A 22,583-nucleotide genomic window follows, 5' to 3' on the forward strand; every position below is an offset into this window, starting at 1 on the left:
TTAGAAGCTTCGTAGCTGCAGATCAGTGTGCCCCAGACACCAAGGTCCTCTCCAGAACACATTCTGTAAACCAAGATAGAACCATCCAGGGGAAGGTTCCTTGGGGAAGGGGGGCCCACTTGAGCCTCTCATTGGGGAATCTTTGATAGATATGCTAATTAGTAACACCTATAATGTTGTACCCGATGTTGGGGGGAGAGAGACACAGAGATAGACTCGGCGGGGTGCATCTTGATGCATATGTCCTGGACGTGTGCACCTAAGGATCCTTAAAATAAACACCAAGGTAAAATCCCTTTTCCCCTTCTAACCGTGTATGACTCTTGATTTTAAGACCAGGAAAAGGCATCAATGGGTCACTTCCAACTTAAGATATTCTATGATACTTCGTCTGATATCAAATTCATAAAAATGGACAAATGCAAAGGACAAAATCCCTCTGAGCAGAAACAGAGATGTCTTGAACCACAGCATTTACAACTGTGAGAATGCAGATGCTCCACAGGACAGAGTGGAAAAACACAGAGATTAGGAAAGTTCTGCTGTGGTTTTGGTGTTTTCCAATCCTTCTTAGTCCTCAGCCCAGACCTTTTTATGTGTTTCACATAGGCAGGACACTACACATAAGTTAGTATATGGAAACCTGTACTGTGCCAAGTACAAGTACCATTTTATTGTGTGGTATCACAAATCAGGCCTAAACTATTCAGTCCTTGTGTTCTCATTGCATCAGAGTCTGTAGGCTGAAAAAATGGAAGCAAAAAGCAAAATAAATGCTTACTTAAGGAAGCCTGCTGATACTTTCCCAGGTCAGCAGCTCCTTCGGAGTGATTTTGGACCATAACAAAGGGAATACAGAAAATATTGCCAGATCCCATCCTTTCTCCTACCTTTCTTCATGCAGCACAAGGCTTTAAATTATATCAAAACTTGCACATAAATTCACTCTAGCTATCATTCTTCAATAGCACTGTGAGCATCAAATTATAAACACCTTTAGCTGCTAGCAAAAGATGTTGCTTGGGTGACTTGTACTTCACCTGACCAAACTGCATAAAGCAGAGGATATAGTGCAGTACTTTCCCATTTCTGCTCTAAGTGGTGGTGTTATAGATGGGCTATGAATAATTAAACAGAGGCAGTAATGTAATGACAGTACGATGTCAGGGAAAAGGAGTGGGAAAGGAGTTGGGAGGCATCCAGTTTTTAAGATAAACAACAGGTTTGATTTTCTAACCTTTCCAATAAATAACATCCAGCGTTCTGGAAGAATGTGTCTATCTTTAAGTGTTTATCTAATTAGATAAAACAGTCCTGAGTATTCAAATAAGAAGAGATTATCTAACAGATAGATGACTAAGAGTAAAGGACCCAGGTTTCCTCCCGACTTGCTCCAGCACAGCACCCAGGGCCAAGCTATTTTACAATCTATGACAGTGGAAAAATTTCCACATTTGCTCATGCTTCAAGGCCTCCAGGCAACAAAACCATGAATTTCTGATTTCTGTAAAGCCCTGGCTCATGCAGCAGTGGGGACAGTGCCTGCTGTTCACGTGTCTCACCATCCCACCAGTGTGAAGTGGGAAAGGAAACCCCACACAGATGTCTGCCTTTGAACAAAGCAAAAGCTGCTCTTGCTTTGATTTCAGTTCCAGTGTGTCTGCATTGTGCTGCTGCAGAAACAACACGTAACAAGTCCAAGACATGATGTGGGAGCCAAATGGGAATGCATGGGGAAATGGGGGGAATTCAGTAAATCAATGGGTAGAATGAAAGGTTTTGCTAATCAGTAAGATTTATGAATAAGCAGCAGAAGGCAGTCCCTTCTCATGTGCAGCCTGCAGTGAGACCTGCTGTTCAGTTTAGGTCAACATATTGTTCGACAAAATTAAATATATTTTACTCTTTTTGCACAGCTTTTCTGGTTGTCTAAAAGCTCCTGGACAACAGGAATTTTCCTAACAAAAGCAGCATTTACTTGACTGGGGAAAAACCGCTGCCTTTGGATTTGCAGATTCTTAAGAAATCATTGATGACAAAAACACAGCAGAGAAACAGCAAAACTAAAGAAACCATAACAATGCACATCTATTTCTTTGCTAAAATAATCTTCTTATAGGAGCCGACATTTTGGATGACTAGCATTGCTTGGGAAAGCATACAAAAAGCACCACACTGCACAGCTCTTGTTCAAAATTGCCAAACAGCAGTGCAAAAACCTACCAGAGAGAATAGCTAGCCACATCAACCTTTAAATCAACTTTTCAGAGCTGAAAAATAAACAAGGAGGCTTAAAATCTCTAGGAACACAGACACAGTAACGACATGTATCCTATCAGGATATAATTCTACATAGAAAAAAAGTGCTTGCACAAAAAGAAAAGCCAGCTATTGAAACAGAGAGATGTGCTGTTCATCAGAATTCCCTTACTGCCTTGGGGATAAAGCAAACTCCAGCTTATGCAGGTCGAGAATTTGCAGCATTGTATTAAAACTGCTAGCTCCAAGTCTAAAGCTTTTTAAATTCTAAGACCCTGTATTTCTATTTTCCTCACCCCAAAATCCTTTAGAAGAAAACAACACTCAAAGCTGAAATTTCTTGAGTGTGTTTTCATTGCAAAGGTACTTTGGAAGTAAGCAGATACCAAGGATGGATGCGGCAATGAACAAAAGAGAGAAAGAGCTGAGTTGTGCCAAAAAAAAGATCTTTGTTGGGTTTTGTATCAGAATTTTATATACATAACCTCAGAAATTAGATATCCCCCAAAATGTCACATCTCTAAGAGGGATATTATGGCTGATATTGAAAGCAAACACACACAAACACCCCTAAAGAAAATAGTATCCATGTATGTTAGCTGTAGCAATGTAACAACTAATAATACTAAACCCCCTGCAAACAAATTCAACAAATGATTCAAAACTACAGAAACAAGCAGGAAGGTAAAAGGCCCAACTATGGGGTTTGCTATTATATCCATTCATCCTCTCTTTTCTTCCACTGCATTATTCCTTTCTTCCACTGCACTGTTTTTTCATAGCATTATCTTGGTCAAAAATAGAAGCCTTACTTAGTGTGCCTGAATTCAACAGGGTTCTGGTCCTGACCAGGGCTTTTGAGGCATCAGGGAACCAGACATCCAGGCTTAATAAGGGAAATCACTTGGAAGCTCATGATCCCACTGTACACAAATAATTGGGCCCACTAACAATTTGTTACTCCAAGTGTTTTGCTGCATAAAATTACCACAAGGCGACAAGTAGGCAGTTCTGAATGTTCTGAATTGAAAAGATGCTGGCACATAGAAAATCACACAGGAAGCCAGGGCATAAAGTTACTGTGCATATACACTGCTGAGTTTTAATCAGTATAGACTGATAAGCACGTTTCTGCAAATTCAATTAGAATTGGGCATTTTGCTGTTGTTCCTATTTCCTAGATAGTTTTATGTCTAAAAGCCCAAAGCAATTTTTTTCCTCTTTTTTTATGTTTAATGTAATGGTTTGAGTGCACAAACTAGGAAAATAAAGAAAAAAATGCTTCTTGAAACAATCTTGTAAAGTACAATCTCTGCTCCTGGCAAGTTTTCTTTAACCATGCTCTTTTCCAATAATTTAGTTAATAGGAGTATAATGAATTGAATGATTACTACCTGATTGGGTGAATTCTTTTGAGCAAATTACAAGATAAAATAAGACATAAAATTCACCAATATAAATTCACAGTAGTGTTCCTTGTTTTATAGTGAATCATCTAATTTAGTCTATTTGTTAATTTGATTCCATCTATTTGTGAGGTGTCCATTTAAAAACCACCATGCTTTTGCTACTGCCTTGCCCTATCAGACTCTGAATATTAATCTACATTAGTTTAAAATTATTTTTACAGTCATGTCCAGTTTATGTCCAGATTATATATTTCATATATATACATCCCATGTAGTCTACCATGTATCCTACAGGTAATCATCTCTTCCAATGTATGTGAAGCCTAAACCTTTTTTTCCTTGTTCTCATGCATTTGTTTCAGTACCAAATTATTCCAAATTTTATGTTCATTTCAGTCACATTCAAATATTAACACTTTCTGCATTTCCTTTACTCTGCTTCATTCTCTTGTGGAAGAATATAGGATGTGCCAGTACAAACCCCTGCTTTAGCTTATTGTTTACTTACAACACAATAAGAAGCTTCTTCAAACAAGGTTTGCAGTACAAGATTTCCTTGTCAGAACAAGAACAATGCTGTCAACGAGCTAGTCAGATACAGTGGCCTATGTATCACCTGTGAAAACACAACTGTGGAACCTTCTAGAAAGAATATTCCATTGAAGAATTGGTATCTCACAGCCAAGGAACACACAAAGTGTGTGAAAGCATCTGGGAAAAACTCATTACAGTAGTAGCAGGATATTTATGTATATAAAGCACCCAGAGATAGACCATTTTCTTGGAAAGTATTCTTTCAATATTCAGTGCCTTAATTGTGGTTCAGAAGGATGTTATTTGGACACTTCATATTCAAAAATTCATTGCATTTCCTAAATTATGCCGTTTTTATAGAATATGGACAATTAGATGATTAACTCTACCATTATATTAGTGCTATTCACAAAATGCTATAAATGTCATCATGGACTATTAAACTGCTTCAGTTACAGTATCCATCTTAAAATAATACTTTGAATTTTATTTGATTTGATGCACTGTGTAAGATCAGAACAACATAACATAACATCACTCAAAAATAAAGCAAACTAAAGCAAAGGCTCTGGGATGGCTGGAAAGTTGCTTTTTCTGATGCATTTAAAAAATACATCAATACAGTGAAACAGCGCATGAAAACCTAAATATTACAAGAGATGAGTCTTGCCCAATACGTATCTGGAGAAAAGCCCCACGTCACTCTAAAATCTCCAAAGACATGAAGAAAACAACCTCCAGTTGTGAGACTGTGAGGAAGAACAAGCAGGCTCTACCAAAGTGTGAGACTCTCCCACAGATGTGTCATCTGAACTGGCAGTCAGGAATGGGGAGAGATTCTACAAACAAAATAGCTCTTCCAAAGGCCTGCATCCTCTTCAGATGCTCCATCTCCTCCATGGAGGGCCATGCAGGTAACCCAGCCTGAGGAGCTGAGCTGTACAGATGCTGCATAACCCACTGATAACAGCAAAGGAATGCAAGTTGGGAAAATGCACCAACCTAATTCTGCTCTTATTTGTTCCGTGAGCTTGGACAAAACAACCTCTCTCTCTATCACTTATTGTTTATAAAATGGGGAGAATGAAAGAAGTTAGCATCTGATCTCACACTTCTGATGTGCATTTTGGAGAGGCAAAGGGGTAGAGAGCAAATGGAGTCCTTACTACATAGAAAGGATAAGGAAAGTTTAATGGAACACAGGCGAGTTGGCTTTGGTTGTGGGATTTTTTTTCTTCCCTGACAGGGGTGGGAGAAACCTACTATGCCTTTGCTGGATAAGACAAGCTGGGAAACAGGCCCCTAAGCTTTTCTTCCTTACAAAAGAAAAAAAATAGCATATAAAGTTACAGCCAACTTAAGCTGCATTTCTGGTGCAAAGTAATAATCCTTCATTCACACTTAAAACTTCTTCAAGAGAGTCTTCACCAGGAAAAACTGGTACAATAACAATTGTGCTTGCCATTAGAGAGCATACTTTTCAACTTCTACTCTCAAAATCACGTAGGATAACAACTCTATGGTAATTAAGTCTGGCAGCTCGTAATTGAATTGCTAGAAGACAAAACATCACAGCTCAAAATTCTCACCCTATTTTAATGTAAGATACTTGACACAGGAACTACACTATAAAGCTCAGTAGGCTACAGTTTAAATGTTTTAAACTAATATGCTCTGTTGGTAAGAACTTTAATGTAAATCCAGCTATAGCCTGAACAAAGAAGCTTTATGCTGCAGCATTTCCACCCCTACCTATGGAAGTAGCTGTGGCAGCACGAACACTTCCATGCCAGTATAAATGTGCACAGATCCTCCACAGCACGCTGCTTTAGCTATACTCCAATTGAGTTAAGTGTTAAAATTTTCTAGGCTTAGTGACAACAATATTTTACTTCATGGTAGCTGATCCATCATAGCTGTCGGTGTGCATGCTCTTAGCCCGTGGCAAAGGCAGGATAATTTGAGTTGTTTTGCCCTGCTTCATTGAAAACTAAGATGACTCAAATTACTTTGAGCTTGCTTCAGGCGAGGCTCGCACACTTGGACAGCTATAATGGATCAACTGACGTGCAGTAAGAGATTGGTGGGGCTAAGCCCAGTGCTGAAATAGAGCAAACGTCCTTTTTTTTTCCCCTGGCACTCAACTTGAGCCTTTGAGAGCTACAACATGTGAGTGAACAGATGAGTGAAAAACAACTAAAAAGCTCCTACATCTTGCAATCTTCTCTGAGAGCAGTGTTAGCCACAGAATAACTTGAATCCAGAGATAAGATCTGGACAGTCACTCGGTTATCTCTGCTCCTAACTACTCCAGGCTTGTCAGCTTTGCTTATTCTCCTCTTTTCTCTGTGTCACCTTGTCCTTTCCTTATCTGTTCCTGTCCCAGTGTGCTTCAACTATAATTCCCTCCTTTAGCAGCCTTAGTGAGCCTTTGCAAAACAGGGAAGTCTTCAAGATATGTCCATCAATGGTGCCTGCAACACCTGCATACTTTACATTTGTACACTGAATTATGATGGTATTTATCTCTTCCATCTGCACTAAGCAAAACTAGAACTAATATTATCTCATGTGGCAGCCATGCACTGACATTAGTCCCTCTGGTTACCCTCTCTCACTTTTCCATAAATTTATCTGATAGTGCTCAAATTAACCCCAAATTTCAATTTATTTTTCACATACACGTTGAGGCACATTTAACCACTAAAATTCAAATATTAGTTGAAGCTCATCCAAAACATTTTGTCCATCATTAAAACACATACCTCTTTCCAGTGAAGTCTTACTGGTTATCACAAGAAGACTTTCACAAATGAAACTATTAAGAAAAAATCAAAACTATCTCCTAGTCTTATCTTGTCATCTAACACTGCCTTGTATGTTCCTTGGTACCTACTGGAACAGTATTCTATAGCACAATTTGAACATGACTGCACCATGATCTGTATCACTTCCAAAACCACTCCTCATTAATTGAGAATAGATGAGAATATTAATTGTTCCTATCCATTACAAGTACTGTAGAGAAGCCCTATCATGTCAGACCATGCAGGAAACTGTCAATGCCATTAGAAATTCTCCTTGAAAACTGATACTGCAGAATGTGTCAGTAGCTTCTGATGATGTCAGATGAGAAACTGCAGCAACAGCCAAGAGCAGAGTAGTGCTCCCTCGAGACGCCAGCTTTGGCAAGATGTACTGAAATGCAGCAAGAATGTTTCTGAAATTGAGATTACTGAAATGTAATATCTCTTTTTGAAAACTTTACTGCACACAATTCATCAAGTCAAAGCTACAGTTCCAGGAAGAAAGGACCATCTGTTTTTCTTTGGACTTCTTTTTTTAAAGCTCACCTTTAATCAATTTTAAGGTTTTTTTCATACACTGGAATGCAAAGAATTAATAACTTAAGAACTAGATAAATGACTCAACGTGTCTCCTTGAAATACTGAATCCTCTGATTTTAATTATAATTAACTAGAAAATAACTGCCTATTTGTAATACAGACTCATTAAATCTGATACCTTTACACTTTTAACCTACAAAAGGGGCCACAAGAACTCTGGATCTATTTCCATTCCCAGCTTTGCCCTTCACCTATCATATATGCCACTGGAAAGAGCACAATCTCTCACAGACCTATTTTTACACCCAAATGGGAAACTACTTATGACAACAAACGTGCTATGCTGAGTACAGCAAGGCTTTCAGAAATATGGATATGGAAGATTTGCATTACAAACCTTATCTTAAACATAATTTTAACTTTAATGCTTGTATTAAAAAAAAAAGCCTTTGAAAGATCACCAAAATATTGCACTGAAAGAAATATGGCATATTCACTCAAATACTTCTGAAACTCCAAGCATGACTACCACTAGGTTAAGATTTATTAGAAGTTACATTTATCCAGCGTATCAAACTTCCCTAATCTTATACACTTGACTATGTACAAATAATCCATATAAATATATGAAAAGATAAAACTGAAAGACATGATGAGAGTAGCTCCTTGAATTCCCACAAATATTATATCTTAAATGACCAACATCTAAAGTGTCAATAACAGATGCAGTGCACTGAAATTGTCTGGTTGATTTCCAAGTGATCTTCTGGCTTTTACAAGCTCATAAAATGGAACTTTTAGTTAAAAACCACAGGACACAACTTAAAAAACAAACCCAAAACCTGATAAACACTTATTAAGGGTCTGTCACATAACACAGCAAGGCCGGGAGCAGTAAGTGGGAGAAATTCTACTGTCACTGATGAGATTCAGGGTTGTCCTCTTTAGACACTATTCTCTGCAGTGATCCTGCCCCAACAAACTTCATACAGATTCATCTTTTCCCATCAATCTTCATTCAATCCAAGAGTGTCACTTTCCAACAATACCCTATTTACATAGCTATACAGAATACTTTATTTTTGCAAGAAAATGTCACCCAAACCACAGCCTGACTGAACACAGAGACATGCACTTCTAAGGCCTCTTTTCAGATACGCTATGATAAAGCAGAAGCTTATCTTTCAGAATTTCAGGACATTATGGCTTCAGTGAAGGATGCAGTTTAGCTGAATTTCCTTCCTGTGACTAATAACCCAACAATAACAGTTTACTGAAAAATAAGCTATAATTCACAAAATTGCAGAGTCCTCAAAGTCCATGTATTGTGGACCATTCTTGGGGATCTGGCATAAAAATACTGGTTTATAAGACTACAGACCCAGGTGTCAGCTCTACCACCAGAAATTGTCATCCTGTAATGCAAACAACAGGAGCAAATGTCTGCCTGTGTCATCTCTACATCACAAAGTAGAGCATGAGCCCAGAATTTTGTTAGCAGCTTAAGCTGCTACATCAGAACAAAGATGGCATCATGGTCTGTCAATATTGACCTGACACAGATCCATCTGCCTGAGCCCACTGATCAAATCTATTAGATGTGCTCAGTTTATGCAGAGAACTGAGAATTGAATTAAAAAAAAAACCAGTCAATCTGAAGAACTTCTAACACTATTTCAGGAACCAAATTTTACCAAGCATAGCTTAGCATCCAAGCTCCTGGAGCTGATCTTCCAGTTTTATTAGAGGCATCAAAAAGCACACACACAAATGTTTTTTTTAATAACAAAACTTATGTTACTTTTGAAGAGAGAAAGCTATGAATCTTCCCCAGTATATGCCTGACTTCATCTTCCACCATTGCTTTAAAAAGTTGCATATGCAGCTGATTCCAAGATTTCAAAGCATTTCTGCTGTATAATGAAGATACCAAAATATGCATTTTCTCAATTCCTGTCACGTTAAAAGAGATTTGTCTTTTGTCAAGCAAAATTGACCTTAACATTTGGCTGTTAGGGGAAAAAAAAAGCACATTACCCTGTTGCTGCTCTTACTTAAGAGGACTGAATGCAACACAATGCAGCAGTGAATGCAATACAAAGCAACCACAGGAGAGCTCCTCGGGATGGAATCCTGCCAAAATTATCTGTTCAGATAAATGGCCTGACAAAAGGCAACCATAAATAAGGTTACTCGTTCGACATCATAAAGTTGACGCATATCCTGCCCAAGCTAGTTTTGTATAAAACAGCAAATAAATCTAAGAGATAAATAAAATGCAGAGATGCTTTTATTTCAGATAAGTCTGCCTATTTATTCAGAAACCATTCGTGCAACAATTTTTGGACTATCTGAAACAATTTCTCTGAATACATGCAACTCAGATCTGTTTCCAGCCTACATCACTATAAATCCTGATGATTTCACATCCTGCACAGCATATATTGCACATCCAAGTTCAATTTTAAATTAGTTATTAAAATGAACCATTAACTTTGCAATTGCCTACAGAGCTTTTTTTTTAAATCTTCACAATAGTATACATTGGATAATGAAGAAAGAAGCTTGATGAGAGCATTTGCAACGTGGGGTGAGATGGCACTCAAACCACATGCTGAGACTTTGAAAAACTGAAAATCATTTTTCATCATCTTGAAAAATGCTTTTGGTCTGTAAAGCAGAAATATTTTTACCTACAAGCAACAGCAGCACATGCAGTATCTTAAAAAAGAAATGTTTAGGCATGTAGTCCAGGTGTCCTCTGGAGATTTATGGTTTAATCACTCCACATGCCACATATTTTACACAAGGTTTTTTTTAAATACTGAAACAGAATTTAAACCTATGTCTTTTAGCAGGCTATGAACTGTGCTGGACATAATTTAAACATACTTTCCTTTCAGATTAAAGGGTTTAGTGACATACCAAATCCTGGAATGCTTTTGAGACTGGATTTGAGACAGATTTTTTCAAGTCTGAGGTAGCTGTATCGCAGCAGGCAGTTCCATAGGAACATCCAGTCCATTCGTGTGCGATGGTTCATGATAATGACACTCCTTTCTCCAGGAACAAATCCATCTCCAGTGACAACCACCTTGGCACCACACACCATTTCCAGCAAGGCCTAGAAATAGTATTGCAGTATTATGGCTTTACTCCCAGAAGAAAAGCATCACCCCATTAGCAATAAAAATTAATTTGAATGATATAATTTCACTTATTCACTCACATTACAACTGGTAAACAAACTTCTGTTTTCTAATAAAGCAGCCAGCTTTCCTGCAGTAATAGCAGTGTTTAATGGAAGAGGAAACAACAACTAAGTAGCACTTCTTAAAAGCACCACTGCATTAAACTTACCTTTCCCTGGTTTTCCAGGAATACTATCATGTAGGAATATAACTGAGACAGTATGGATTATAACTTGGTAGGTAATCTAAAGAGAGATCAGCTGCACAAATCTATTTCCCCTAAGGTCAGGGTCACTGGCAGCACACTGTCCTACCCAGCCAGCACAGAAAATGAAACCAGCAAAATACCACAGGACCTCTATAGGCCTTAACATAAAAAGGCTTCAAATTACTGCCTTACCCTCTCTTCCCCACTCTTCCTCAAAAGAACTAACACTGGGGATTTAAACAGAGCTCTAGAAAGTAAAACAACTTCTGTTCATATTTCTGCCAACTCTGTGTGTGCCTAGCATAAGCCAAACTAAACTGGAACAGTTAAGACCCGCCTCACTGTCCCATCCTGCTGACTCTCCTAGAAAGGAAATAGAATGTGATAGCAGAGTGAGGAAGGGGGAAATTTCTTACATCACAGAGGTCAGGGTCAGAGTTTCCCTGCTGGAGTCCAACTGGTACAAAAGCATTTTATTGTTTGGAGACACAAGCCAAGAACCTGCTTCTCCTGACTAAGAATGCAGCAAGTGTAAGAATAGAAAACTAAGGCAGACAAGGTCTGAGCCTCAAAATGGTTGGGTGGAAAATCTTTTTGAGACTCCTTTCCTGAACATAAATCCCCAAGATTCTTAAAATACAGAATCCTTTTCACAAAGATATTAAAATTGTTTTGGTTTAGCTCTAGTGTGGGCTAAAAAACCAAATTTCTAGACTACAAAAGTTATCACAAACTAGTTGTAATAACCCAGAATTATGAAGCCCAGGCAACTAATCAAAGAAAAGACCGGTATTAGATTTTGGGGAGTTTGATATTATGGAAAAATTTGAAGACAAACAGAGAAAGTTTTTTGTGACACTATCAGTACTCAGTTAAATCTCACCATGACAAGAAATAACCATCTATTTCCTTTACTGGTGATTACATCTGCCCTCCTAATTTCACTACATTCAGTAATGATAAAAACAACAAGAACTGTAGAATAAGAAACAGCTGAGGCCCCTTTAAAACACACAAGGCAGAAACAGCAAAAGCAGAAACTATCTGATATACAATAAGGATAAAGCTTTCCTTTATGCCACAAGACACATACTTCTGGACACCAATATGGTATTTTACTTCAGAAAAAGTTAAACAGATCTCTAATGGCCTAGAGGAACAAAGTTCCCCCACTTTTAGAGAACAGAAGAAGAGACATATCCCATTCACATTGCCTTTCCTTTGGAACTATGCAGGGAAGAGCTTTGTTAGTGATTTCCAGACTCATATAGCTGTAAAGTTCATGTATTATAAGTGAGGAATACCTAGTTTCTAGGGGAAACTCTTCTTTTTCATCTGAAAACATTTATCTCTAATTCAACTACAGGGGCTAAATTCTAAAATGATTAAGTAACAGAACAGTGAAGGTTGACAACAATGTACCAGACGAGACAATTTTCCTAATAAAATACTTGGAGCAGAGTCCAAAGAAAGAGCTTACGAGACAACTAATTTAGGAAGTTTACAGTTTAAAAAACCTCCTTCTGTTTAGAAGTGTTTCACCTACTCTTCTCTGCATCTGACACTGGATGGAGATATCACAAAAAGGCCTTTTCAAGCATAAAATTAACACACAGCATTAGCTGATATATAAATTAAACGGTGAAAGAGGAGGACTGTAAATAGGCACACAGTTCACAACACTGAGCTAAACTCTAAGTCTCCACAGATAGTGTGTTAGAGCCTGTTTAGACAGAAGCGTAAATAGCTTTAAAAACCATAAAATAAAACCCAAAGTGTTGGTGAGAAAGCTAAATTGTGGGATTATGACAGTTGCCCAGCCCTTGGCTCAAGCTGCCACTTACCACAGGGAGTGTGAGCCAAGTGGCCACAATGCAGTCGGTGATCCAGCGGTACCAGGCCGGCGAGATAAACATCAAAGGCAGAAAAGGGCCCAGCATGAATATACTTCCAAAGAAACTTCCCAAGAACAGTGCAAGTGCAAAGTACATCCCCTTCCATGACACCATGGCTCTGAAAAACAGAGTTGGCATTACGTTAGAGAGGCAAACTGAAAATAATTACGTAATTCTTCAAGTCTGCAAGCCCGGTTTGAGGTAATTCCTCCTTTTTTCCACGGCTAACAACACAGGACAACAGTAAACACAACCAAAATGTTCTTCTTCCCAAGTAGCAGTAAGAGAAGAACCTTATAAACACAGTGATTTGTAAGGTGAATTGGGATATTAAAGGGGCCATAAAAGTATCAGCTCCATAATAATTTCCTCCCATTACTACAATATGTAGTTCCACTTAAAAACCTTCAGCAAGCTATTTTTATTATCCAAAGGTACAAAAGGGCTATATAACAGAACACCAGCTACATCAAACTTTTTGGCCATTATCTTTGTCTGTGTTGAAATACGAATGTTGCCATTTTCTAAAGACAGGAAACTTTGCTTTTTTATTTCTCCATCACTTTTCTTCTTGCTAAACACACAGCGTGGCAGAAACTCATCTTCCCCATCTAACAACCATCTGCATGTCACCTCCCTCACAAACCACTCAAACCTGACAGGACTGAGCAGTCCTTTCAAACACCAGTTCCCTTCTCATCCCAACAGGGCTGGCAAGTGGTGACTGAAACCTCCCGACCCACCCTGGCTCAGAGCTCATCACTTTCTGAAGTCTGCTGTACTTCAACTGCCCTTATCAGTTATTTTCCAACTTGCTGAACCAAAAAGCCAATAGCTTTTGGGTTTTAAGGCATAGTCTAGACTTGAAATATTTCAGTGTGTGTGCTATCAGCTACACACTCTTATTATAAATTGAAATGTACAGAACACTGAGCTACTTAGTGCATTATGGCAGAACACTCAGCAATCCTCCAAGCATGTGTAATAGCTACAAGCTTTCACAATTTAGCAACTACTACCAGCTATGACAAAGCGAATGTGGAAACATCAATTCTCTAAATTAGGGCCTAAAAATAGACTGTTTTCATCTATTTAGGACTCAGCCAATTGTTTATAAAATCAAAGGTTAAGCAGAAGTCACTTTTTAGTTACTTTACTGAATTCCTTTTTTTGACAGGCTATTTTAGAAATTCTAAGAGCTCAGATAGACAGGACTTCAGGACAAGAAAAACAGGAAGCTGGTGGGTTTAATTTTAAAATGAGCAATGGAAAAGTAATCCATTAAGCCTTGTGTACTGTAACATACGTGATTTATCTCAAGCATGTTTTGTACAATGTCCATAGCAATGATGTTTGCAGAGCAAAGTATTTGAGAGTCAAGAAATGGCAGCGCTAGGGTTGATAGCAGATTAAATTTGCCTCTGCTACTTCATGTTGACAAGTAACAAGAAAGTAGCTCCACTCTGAGATACTTCTAGGTTTAAACAATTTCCTAGACTGTATGGTATTTGGAAAAAGGCTGAGACAAGAGGCCATGCAAATTTGTTAATGTAAGAAGGATATAGGAAGCTGTATTTAACTTGACTTCTACAGCACAGTAAAACCAGCAACACTGAATACAAATGTTTGCTGATAGCTGTATCAGAAAGATTTTAACACAATGAAACTTGAATTTTTTGAAACAAATACATATTACTTATATGCTGGAGTACAGAGCTCTCTCCTTTCTGCCAAAAGCAGGAACTAAATAATCACGTCTGCACATATGCATGCACTAAGTAGGATCAATTCTGACACATCACAGGAAACTTGAAGAGTAAGGCACTGAAGGAAATGTTCCACCTGACTTTTTCTATTTGTTACTGCAAACCTCTCTGGGGAAAGTCCAAGATAAAGGCAGAAGAGGACAAAAAAAACCCCAAAACCAAAAACCCAGAAAAAACCAGGAACCAACAGAAAGGGGAGGGTGGGAGGAAGCATTAGTTGCAGCAAGACCAGAAGAAAAAGCCTTCTCTTGACATCGAGATTTGAGACCTACTGCAAAAAGCAGCAGACAGAATTAAAATTCTATGTGCTTGATCTAATCCGGCATTTTTTGAGTAACAAATACATCTAAACAACTGGAAATAGCTTTAAGACAGGTAAAACCCTCTAGCAGACACAGAACACGAGTTTGTTAGGCTTTAGCCTGGTCCTCTGTGAGGCTCTCAGAGCCATCAGTCAGATGCAGTGGCATTTGCCAGACAGACAGACACCCTGGCTCCAAAAGGGTGCCAGACAACAGGGATGGAGGACATGTTCCAGTTCCAAACACCTGACTCAGGTGCACATAGGTACCCCCAGAGCTAACAGGAGGAGACATTGCTCTGTCATCCTTCTAGACTCTTTGAAAAGCAATGTGGGTCACTTATTTAGGGGCTGTCCTTTTCACAGTTTACACTGGTCCTTCCCTCAAATTATTACACACAACCAGATTTAAGGAAAAAAACTTTGTTGTATTTTCTGTGAAAGACTGTCTCATAAACACTTTCTTTTGTTTCTTTGTTTTAGATGAAAGTATCTGAGCTTTGGAAAAGACCTGAGGAAGTTCTGAATTTCCTCTTCAACCGGCACCCAGCAGTACTTTTACATTCCAGTGTATATATTACAAGTTATAGTGCATTCCAGTGGGTTAAACACTGTGGTGTTTATTTCTAGACACAAAAGATACCAGGTGTGTTTTCAATCAATGCCATTTATCACTCTTAAAGCCACATTTTTAGAGTGATAAATACCGCATTTTGCTTATTGCTTCTATCTAACACACTCTACATCTTTACACATGCATTTACCTAGGATAACCAATAGACTGTGACTTTGTCTCTGAATTACCTCCACCACAATGAAGGGGAGAAAGGGAGAAAGTTTCAGCACATCCAACTGGGAGTGCAGTGCACAAGTTTGCAAGGGTTGAGGATGCAAGGTTGGCACACAGCTGCGCCAGGCCAGGCTCTGCACAGCCAGGCTCTTGCACCCAGTTTATCATTCCACACCCCTACCACCAAAGACAAGAGGGAACTGACTCTATTTTCATCCTTTTGCATTCCTCAGCCTTTAAATACCTATCTTAGAAAAAAACTAAGATATGTCAGCCATCCCAAATCTAACATCTGCATTCAACAAGTAACAGCTACAAATCAATGCAAAATACATGCCTGCAACCTCAAAACATGATTAAAAACCAGCCAAAGAAGGATTACTTAATGAGGACTTGGAAAATGATCTAAAACAAATGTGAAAAATCTCAAAACAAAGAAAATTGGAGCTTACTCATGTCAGAGATTAGACACCCAAGAAATGAATTACAGGATTTGACAGGAAGCCTGAATAGAACCCAAGCATTTTCAAAGTACAGAACTATTCTCTTACTGCTGCTGACAACTACCTCTTTCTAATGCAGCAATCACCCTCAACACTGGATTTAGAATGTAGGATGGCCTTTACGTATCTTAAAGCCACTTTCCACTAGTTGTGTGGGTCAGAGTTGCAGGGAGACAGTCAAAAGTATTTTACAATTCAGACTGAAAGCTGCAAACAGTGATAAAGACAGCACCCTCATACTGGGCTTGTAGTTCTTCATCTATTTCATGGCAGAACTCCAAGTTATTGGGGTACTGTACTTCACATGTTCTTGTTGCCATAGCAGAAGGAAAACATGCTCTGTCTCCAGGTAACTGGAAACAATAATTCTTTAAATAAAATTTTTGCTTTCTATTTCAGTTAATTTGAAAAATTCTTGGCTACAAGGGGAGAAAATACTTTCCCAAACAGTTTTTGTAAACGTCATTTTTATTAGAATATTTACTTGAAATTATTTTGATATTCTATGCAAACAAAATGTTTGCATAATAACATAAAGCAAAGGTACCTTCCTGTGATCGGATTTTGGCTTGTTTTGTTTAACATCTAAATGCTTTTATTGAAGGTACAGTTGAAATGACAGACAAACCACAGCTTAATGTGATGATGATGATGATGATGATGATTTCAAAAGGTTTTAAGGAGCCTGTTCTCTACAAAAAAACTGTTCTTCACAACTACTTCTGTGGTTTGTAAGTGGGCAAAGGATGCAAAATAAGTTTATCTGATAAGAAACAAAGAACTTCTAAACTTAGAGATGTAGAAGTTTCAGAATTGTCAAGACTCACCACACGATTCACCTTTCCTTAACAGGTCCGAGCTTATTCGAAGTTCTTGTACAAACAGGTTAATTCATCTTCCAGGTTCAATGTAATTTAGCCTCACCATAGCATTGAGCAACACTACCTGACAAACAGAGCCAGCTGCCTGATATCTAGAGAAATTTTCAAGCACTTAGTACTATGAAGTGAGCAAATCAGGTTTTATTACACTATTGAAAAAATAAATTCTCTTCAGTGCCAATAAAACAACAGTGTAGGATCACTGGTCAGCACGTTTCCATTCAATCAGCACAGGCAATAAAACTATTCATTACTCTTAAAAAACTGAATGGGGAACACTAGGAAGTGGATTTAATGCTTCTTCCAGAAGAAAAGGTAAACATCTTCAATTAAAATCCAGCAGAAACTCACACAGACAGCCAGTGATGCCTCTTCTCTAAGAGTTCTGCAAAGCCAGCACTTAACTACAAACTGACTTAACTTCTGCATTTCCTCCAAGCAGGGCAAGTGAAACAGGTGAGCTGGAAATTCCAGCTCCCAGACTCAATTTTGCATTCGGAAACATAATTTCCAAATCAGAAGATACAATTTTCAAAACAATTTCTAAAACCTTTGATCTGGGTGATGTAAATAGAAGTTCCAGGAGGTGGGCAAGAGGGGAACAAAATTCGCCAACTACTCAGTAGTCCATTAAACAAACCAGCAAACGAATGACCCAAACTTACACTTGTTTACTGTTTTTTTAGATTACTAAACAAAATCATCTAGACCAGAGAGCAGGCAGATGGACAACCCTTCCCAGCTTTAGTGATGCAAATAATGAGACATCTGAGCACAGTGCCCAATCGACAAAACATCAGCCAAGCAAACAAAGTTTGAGTGGAAATGACACATCCTAGCAGAACGTTTCAAGTCCAACAAAATCACCAGGCTTTTTCTATTTGAGCATTTTATGGTTTTCTTCCATAACAGCATTTCAAAGGACATTTTTATCAATTCCTGCACCCAGAGCAAGAAACTAGTTTCTATGCAGCAGCGTATTTAAAAAGAAACTCGCTCGCAGCAAGTTTGTGTAGACTGACTCAGTCGTATTTCCAGATCCACAACTCGCCCCGTCTCTTGGATCACATAACTTCTCACTTGTGCCTCAGTTAAAAGAACTGCAGAAATAGAAGAGGTTCTAGGGGAAGCAATGGCAGGAGGAAGCTGAATTATTAATTGCAGAGATATCCACTCTAATCAGAAGTCCACGCAACACGGGCAAGAAGCTCCACCAGTCTCCACAGAAGTCCTTATGAACTACACTTTATGTCTGATCCTTCTCTCAGGCACTTGAGTATTGTAAGGAACATACAAATATGGCACAGATCACTATCACTGAAAAAATATGTGAAGAAACAGGCAGTTGACCACCAAAACTACTTCCTTTTTATTCAATTCTTGCACTTAAAAACTTTGAGAGATACATGCATCATAAAACAATACAGCATAGGGCAATAAAGGTAATTATCATAACAAGCCACACCCCTGACAGTATAGCAGATATTAGCTTACACATGCACTAAAGTACAATACTTAATGAGCAATTTCCGTAAATATTACAAATAAAATATGATTATTGCTGCATCTTACGATTTATTATCTCTTTTACTTGCCAAGACTTAATCTGACTATTATAATTCAATAAAAAAATTAATAGAATATTGAATTTGCTCTTCCAAGTAATTGTGTCTTTCCAAATGCAAAAATCCTGGCTGAGATTCTTTGCAGTACAGCCTTTAGACACTGTAAGCAGATAATTCAGTCAGGGTACAGACATCAAATCAGTCTGATGCTTTTCTACCCTCCTTTACCTGTTCTCTTTCCACTGTTGCTCCAGACAACCATTAGACCAATAAAGCTTGAATGAGAGCTTGAGCTAAGGTATTTGAAATCATTTGTAAGAGGGTATCATGCAATAGCTACAGCTGCTTCCTGAAAAAAAAAACAAAAAAACAAACACAAAACCAAAACAATGATTTATGGAAAAGTAGCTTGCTTTTATTCCTTACTATAATCAGAAAATCTAGATGAATTGACAAATTTGCTGCAGGAAGAACTGCACAAGAGCTTTTACTCCCAAAAGCTACCTCATTTTTTTTTGTTATGCATATTGCACAGACACAAATAATTTTGAATTACATCTTCATGGCTTTCCATGCATAGAGTTGTGCTCTGCATTATCCATCAAGCTGCTGGGGCCCCACAAGCCTGTATTAAACAACAACCAATATAAATAGAGTGCTCTGGCTGACAAGTCATCAAGAATAGGTTTGGCAGATGAAAAACAGCTGCTGTATTCCTCCCATCTCATCTTTAAATAAAAGAAACAAACAAAAAACCAACATAACCTTGCAACAAACATGGAGCAGTGTCAGTTTTAGGGGTTTATTAAGTACTTCATATAAAACCTGCAGGTCAGCTTGAGGCCCAGTCTACTTTTCAGAAAAGTTACTTGTGGTCAACAGCTGGCAAATCTGAGTCCTCTGGTTTTCAAAGTCTACAGCAGACCAAAAAGCTGACCAACACTGGTGGATAACAAATCCAAGTAAAAATCATGAAAAACAGATAAAATATTCCACTTTGTAACTGGAGATGTTACAAACAAACCAATAAATCAATTTCTTATTCCCCTGCATAAGAGCACCCCAACACTTTAGTTCAGAGCTATTCTTGGTGGAAAGAGGTGACATTTATAATTTCAGAAGTATCTATTTCACAATAAAATCCTCAGTGGGGGAACAGAAATAAAGGACTTCATGCTGAAGAACAGTTACTCAAATAGAAAATTGGTAGTTTTCAGAGGAGTATCTTTAAATCTCTGCCACTGGCACTGAACTAAAAATCTCTTTTAGAGAAGGAGACATCCATGGAACTTCTACTGGCTTTTTTGCCCTCATCAAGACAGAATTTTCTCATCAGGTTAACAACTCAGAAGAAATACAGGGAAGGCATATGAATAAAACTCATATAGCCTAGGAAAACCAGGGACTATCACCAGGACAGTAACAGCTTATGCTAACTCATATTATTCAGGGAGTGCAATTATGAAAATAAAGAGGGGGGGATGTAAAAGCAGACTTTCAGAGGCCTTAAGCAAGGTAGCCAACTTGGAGAAAGTTTCAGTGAGAGCTCTGTATTTGTGACTATCCTTTACAAAAACTTATCTCAGTTTTAAAACAGAATATATTAACCCAAATAATTCTTCCTTCTCCAGCTATAATGTATGCTGCAAATGAATGTGATTCTGGATGGATATTACTGCAGTGTGGTTTGTTTTTCTTACCCAGTGCAGCTTTGTTCTTTTTTAGTATCTTTTATACTGTGACAGTCATCACCTACAGAGCAACAACTGCTAAACTACTTTATTCTCTTCCTCAGGAGCACATAATATGCTACACAAGTTCAGTAGGCCCTATGCTAAAAATCCCAACAGCAAACTTACTGAAGTCAGTGAGTTTCCACCTAAAATCAGTTGCAAGATCAGATTATGGATTTTATCTACTCATAATTGTTAAATGGCTGAAAAGAAAGACTAGACATTTGTCTTCATTTGCCCACCATGTAAGTCATTCTGGCTCAACAGTACTTAGACAAGAGATGCAGAACAGCACCTACAGACAAATTTATGTCACTATTTTTAAAAATAATAATAAAGATAAATTGCTATTATCAATGGAATGTAACTCTGCCAAGTCTCTGAGTCTGTGCAACTGCCTCAGGCTTTTAAAAATGTATTTCCAAGACAAATATCAAAGAAAAAAACAGTTTGCAAATAATGTTAAAAATGTTCTAGCCATTTAATTGGAAAATTCCATTTGAGAACTTGAAATTTTGCAGGGCTGCCTTTGTGTCAGGAGTACACAGCACTCTGAAGCATACTTACACATCAGCAAGTATCACAAGTTTATAACAGCTTTAAAAGTCACATAAATTGTAGTTTTCTAGTGAGCTGTGCTTACAGGCTGGCTGCTTTCCAAGGTAAGCATAGAACAAACAATAGATGGGTTACCTGGCAGGCTCCGAAGCAAAAGAAGAAAAATGCAGCAGTTCTGCAGAAAATTTATAAACGTTTCATTCCCACTAGAAGCAGCAGAAAGAGCTCATATGCATTTGCTCCATTTCTGGATATGAAATCCTGTTTTCAATCCATTATGTAGATCAATATCCAAAGCAAAGTCCAAACCCACATTGTTGCCAAGCTACCGTCCCACTATTAACTAATAATAATATTTCTGCTTCAGGACCCTACAGTCAGAGATGAAGATCTGCTGTGCTTTTCAGTCTTCCAGACAGCAGCCTTCACATCTCGTTTGCATAGCTCACCAGTAGGATCAGACAACAGCATATCTGGATATTTCTAAGACTACATTCCAAACCACTGCTAAGAAGGGTAGCTTTAACCCCATCTTCAGCTCTGTAATTCCCTCTTTCCATCAGCTACAATGGGAAGCTTTTCTCTCCTGACAGAACTCCGAACGGACGTCCCCAGGGCTTCAGGTGGATTGAAGTCTTCAAAACCATTTCTAGCAGAGCATTCAGGGTGTAAAGCATCGGTATTGTGCTGTGCATGGGGGCAGGCTGTGCCTGGGAAGACGCACAACTGAGTTGGTCCATCTGTACTTGCGCTGACAAAGCTCTGTGGCTCAGCAGGGATTCTCACGGCAGCAGCCTGATGCAGACATGTTGCCTTCTGCTTCCAGGGCTACTGAATCTGATTCTATAAGATATTGTTCTTCAGACTTAAATGCTCTCAAAGCCAGAAAATGTCTCATCAGTATAGTACAATAAAGCAACTCGTTCCTTGTTAAAGCTGAATGGCTTTGGTCCCTCAAACACCTACAAAAATGTGAGCGACAGTTTGATTCTTACTTGTAAATTTTTTGGCATTTAGATGCAAAGGATCCAGTGCTATTGACAAATGAGTAACAAAATGTTTTGCGTGAACATTTATCAAGGTCATTTCAGCCTAAAACAAATTACCAGCATAAGAAACTAAATAAAGTAATTCAATGCTGAGACAACCGGGGAAGTTTATCTGCCAGCACTTATGCAATACTTTACTAAGCTGCCAAAAGGCAAACGAGGGAAAAAGCAACATCTAAGACTAAGATTTTTTGCTTTTTAGCCTTTTATTATGTAAAATAGTAGCTCATTTGAAACACAAACTCAGTTTCTAATAAAGTTTGCCAGAACAGAAAGGAGCTTATAAAAATAATTAGAAGTGGTTTACTAGGTGCTGCATTTCCCACCACAAAGACCAAGTCAATGTACAATAAGTGAGCTTCAAGTCAGCTGCAAACACATTTGGCCGTTGCAGATTCTTTAGGCAGACATGCTGCGGCAGACACAGAGATGCTAGGCAATCCATGAACAATGTTTCCACGAAATAATTACAGAACAGCAACTGACCTAGTCAGGGAAATAACCGATTACAGCTACTCAGGGACTACTAGATTTTGCACGTGTGAGCAAATGCTCTGGTTTAACAAGAGCTATTAGGAAAAAGGGGGGAGAAGA

At 38.3% G+C, this 22,583-nt stretch overlaps 1 protein-coding gene across 7 annotated transcripts in view; it reads right to left on the minus strand.

Annotated features, from left to right (window-relative positions):
• LCLAT1 (lysocardiolipin acyltransferase 1) overlaps positions 1 to 22,583 on the minus strand; it is a 113,930-nt gene that overhangs the window by 62,659 nt on the left and 28,688 nt on the right. For 5 of the 7 annotated variants that reach the window (XM_069009319.1, XM_069009322.1, XM_069009321.1 and 2 more), the window contains 2 exons: positions 12,793 to 12,961; positions 10,475 to 10,673 (listed from right to left, as the gene is read on the minus strand). In XM_069009319.1, the coding sequence (XP_068865420.1) occupies positions 10,475 to 10,673; positions 12,793 to 12,957 (364 nt within the window). In that variant the 5' untranslated portion in view covers positions 12,958 to 12,961. Of the gene's footprint in view, positions 1 to 10,474; positions 10,674 to 12,792; positions 12,962 to 18,877; positions 18,999 to 21,075; positions 21,169 to 22,583 lie in introns of those variants that run through there. The other 2 variants (XM_069009318.1, XM_069009317.1) reach the window with 2 other exon arrangements.

The sequence above is a fragment of the Aphelocoma coerulescens genome, chromosome 3, assembly GCF_041296385.1.
Source record: "Aphelocoma coerulescens isolate FSJ_1873_10779 chromosome 3, UR_Acoe_1.0, whole genome shotgun sequence".
Taxonomy (NCBI): domain Eukaryota; kingdom Metazoa; phylum Chordata; class Aves; order Passeriformes; family Corvidae; genus Aphelocoma; species Aphelocoma coerulescens.